The sequence below is a fragment of the Notothenia rossii genome, assembly GCF_949606895.1.
Source record: "Notothenia rossii genome assembly, chromosome: 7".
NCBI classification, from domain to species: domain Eukaryota; kingdom Metazoa; phylum Chordata; class Actinopteri; order Perciformes; family Nototheniidae; genus Notothenia; species Notothenia rossii.
Genome location: NC_136905.1, coordinates 85,404,301 through 85,407,706, shown reverse-complemented (window position 1 = coordinate 85,407,706; position 3,406 = coordinate 85,404,301). Strand labels below are relative to the sequence as shown.

The window sequence follows — 3,406 nt, the reverse complement described above, 5'->3', positions numbered from 1 at the left end:
TTTAGTCCCTGAGCATCCCTCTGAGGTCCCTTTAGTCCCTGAGCCTCCCTCTGAGGTCCCTTTAGTCCCTGAGCCTCCCTGTGTGGTCCCTTTAGTCCCTGAGCATCCCTCTGAGGTCCCTTTAGTCCCTGAGCATCCCTCTGAGGTCCTCTTTAGTCCCTGAGCTTCCCTCTGAGGTCCCTTTAGTCCCTGAGCATCCCTCTGAGGTCCCTTTAGTCCCTGAGCATCCCTCTGAGGTCCTCTTTAGTCCCTGAGCCTCCCTCTGAGGTCCTCTTTAGTCCCTGAGCATCCCTCTGAGGTCCCTTTAGTCCCTGAGCCTCCCTCTGAGGTCCCTTTAGTCCCTGAGCCTCCCTGTGTGGTCCCTTTAGTCCCTGAGCCTCCCTCTGAGGTCCCTTTAGTCCCTGAGCATCCCTCTGAGGTCCCTATAGTCCCTGAGCATCCCTCTGAGGTCCTCTTTAGTCCCTGAGCCTCCCTCTGAGGTCCTCTTTAGTCCCTGAGCATCCCTCTGAGGTCCTCTTTAGTCCCTGAGCATCCCTCTGAGGTCCCTTTAGTCCCTGAGCATCCCTCTGAGGTCCCTATCTGTTCCTGACCACCTGCTGGAATGCTCTGCTCATGCTTAGCCCCTCTCCATCCCTTCTTAATGTCTGTTGATGCTGCTGCAACACAAACATTTCCTAAATTGGGATCACTAAAGTACTTCTGAACTTATCTTCTCCCCCCCCCCCCCCTCAGGAGACATGATGCTGGCCTTCTTTCTCTCGGTGCTGGTGGGTCTCCTCCTGGGGGCTCTGGTCTACGTCCTGCTCACCTGGGCGTCTCGCCGTAAGAAAGCCTCCGCCCGGATCACCCGCCGGCCCCCAAAGAGACCCTCAGACCCCCCGCTGGGCCCCCCTCTCTACCGCAGCACCTTCCTGAGCGTCTGCCGGCAGCCCTCCCTGGAGCCCGTGGGGCCGCTGGGGAGCAAACCCCCCGGGGACAACTCCACCTTCAGACCCGCCAAGAAGGTATAACCACCAGGGCCCTATAGACCCCCGCACACACAACAACCCCCCTATAGACCCCCACACACACAACAACCCCCCTATAGACCCCCACACACACAACAACCCCCCTATAGACCCCCACACACACAACAACCCCCCTATAGACCACCACACACACGACAACACACACTATATAACCACCAGGGCCCCTAAAGACCCCCACACACAACAACAACACCCCTATAGACTCCAACACACACAACAACCCCCTTATAGACCCCCCCCACACACACACACACACAACAACCCCGTTATAGACCCCCACACACAATAATCCCCCTATAGACCCACACACACACACAACAACCCCCCTATAGATCCCCACACACAATAATCCCCCTATAGACCCTCACACACACACAACAACCCCCCTATAGACCCCCCCCCCACACACACACACACACACACACACACACACACAACAAACCCCTATAGACCCCCCCCCCCACACACACACACACACACACACACACACACACACACAACAACCCCCCTATAGACCCCCCCCCCCCACACACACACACACACAAAATAATCCCCCTATAGACCCCCACACACACACAACAACCCCCCTATAGACCCCCCCCACACACACACACAAAATAATCCCCCTATAGACCCCCACACACACACAACAACCCCCCTATAGACCCCCACACACACACAACAACCCCCCTATAGATCCCCATACACACAACAACCCCCCTATAGACCCCCCCCACACACACACACAAAATAATCCCCCTATAGACCCCCACACACACACAACAACCCCCCTATAGATCCCCACACACACAACAACCCCCCTATAGACCCCCACACACACACACACACACACACACACACACACACACACACACACACACACACACACACACACACACACAACAACCCCCCTATAGATCCCCCCCCACACACACACACACACACAAAACCCCCCCTATAGATCCCCATAGACCCCCCACACACATAACAACCCCTCAATAGACCCCCACACACACAACAACATATATATATATATATATATATATATACGAATAAAGCTTTTCTGATCTGATTGTGATTCTGAAGGTCCGGCCGGGGCTGGAGATGGGAGAGGACACCGTGGACAGAGGGGGGGACACGGAGGACAGGAGGGGGGACACGGAGGACAGGAGGGGGGACACCGTGGAGGACAGGGGTGGGGACACTGTGGAAGACACGAAACCCAACAAGAGACACTCTTTCTGGCTCGGGACCAACGGGCTGAAGGGGTTCCTGCCCCCGCAGAGCGCCCCCCCACCCGCATACGACTCTGTCATCAGGGCCTACGAGGAGACCTGCACATAAACACACACACACACAGACACACACACACACACACACACACACACACACACACACACACACACACCGAGACTCTGCTCTGTGCTACATATATATATAGAGATATAGATATATTAGATATGAAGATTTGGGGTGCAATGTGGATTTATTTTGAAAATGTATCAAAACAAATTTTAAAAAGCCCAAAATCAGATCTGCAAAATGTTTCCTTTATAAAGATTCTAAAAAATATATTCCTGATATGATGATACACCTACTTTAGGTTTCTGAAACGCCTCAACTGGACTTCTTTGTTTACTTCCTGAAAATGGTGACATCACTATGAAACACTCACGCCCCTATTGGCTAGCGCTAACACGTTGTGTGTGATAGGCTAAGGGGCGGGACATCTCTAAGTGGTTGACCAATCGGTGACATCTTAAAGACAGTTCTGCAGGAAATGATTAAAGGCTTAGTTTAATAATCATTGCATCTTTGTCTGAGGGTGGAGTTGATCATGACGATAAGAACATATAATATATTATCTAATATCAAAATAAAGATTTTATGAAGTTTTAATCCAGTGTTTGTGCTTTTTTTGCAGAAATGAAACTTAACTGTATTTATTTGTAAAGCAGGCTTCTGTTTGTGCTGTAAGGTCATTCATCTTTTTATTTTATTAATAGAAAATGTACTTAATGAATGAACACTTTGGGAAGTATTAGACCAGCAGAAATATATACATGTAATTTCCAAAACCTCCACAATATTCACTTAGCTCACATTGAGACGGGGTGCGGGTGCGCCGCGTAAGGTTGCCATTCTGACAGAAACCCCCTTTAAAGGTGCAGCAGGACATCTAGCAGTCATGTTAGCATCCTGCACGCCAGGCTCAATCAGAACACATCACATATGTATCAGACCATAACAACCTCAGTGAGTGTGTACAGTCTCTCTGTGTGTGTGTCAGTGCTCCAGTGTAGTCTGCACTGAAGTTCCGCCGTGTGTTTTCCGTGATTCCTGCCTCATGGCAACCCACAACCAAGCCACAACCCTCA

General features: G+C 51.1%; 1 protein-coding gene across 1 annotated transcript; it reads left to right on the top strand.

The window, feature by feature from the left end:
* The first annotated feature begins 81 nt into the window (after positions 1-81).
* myct1b (myc target 1b) lies at positions 82-2,927 on the top strand. Its single transcript, XM_079693503.1, has 2 exons — positions 82-1,004; positions 2,115-2,927. Exons 1-2 carry the CDS (start codon positions 738-740, stop codon positions 2,370-2,372), a joined length of 525 nt encoding a protein of 174 aa, XP_079549629.1. The 5' UTR covers positions 82-737; the 3' UTR covers positions 2,373-2,927.
* The last annotated feature ends 479 nt before the right edge of the window (positions 2,928-3,406 follow it).

Excerpts from the sequence above, each read along its gene's own strand:
- myct1b (XM_079693503.1), top strand. The coding sequence starts at position 738 with ATGATGCTGGCCTTCTTTCTCTCGGTGCTGGTGGGTCTCCTCCTGGGG. Across the intron at positions 1,005-2,114 it reads CCTTCAGACCCGCCAAGAAG|GTCCGGCCGGGGCTGGAGAT; the intron begins GTATAACCACCA and ends GTGATTCTGAAG.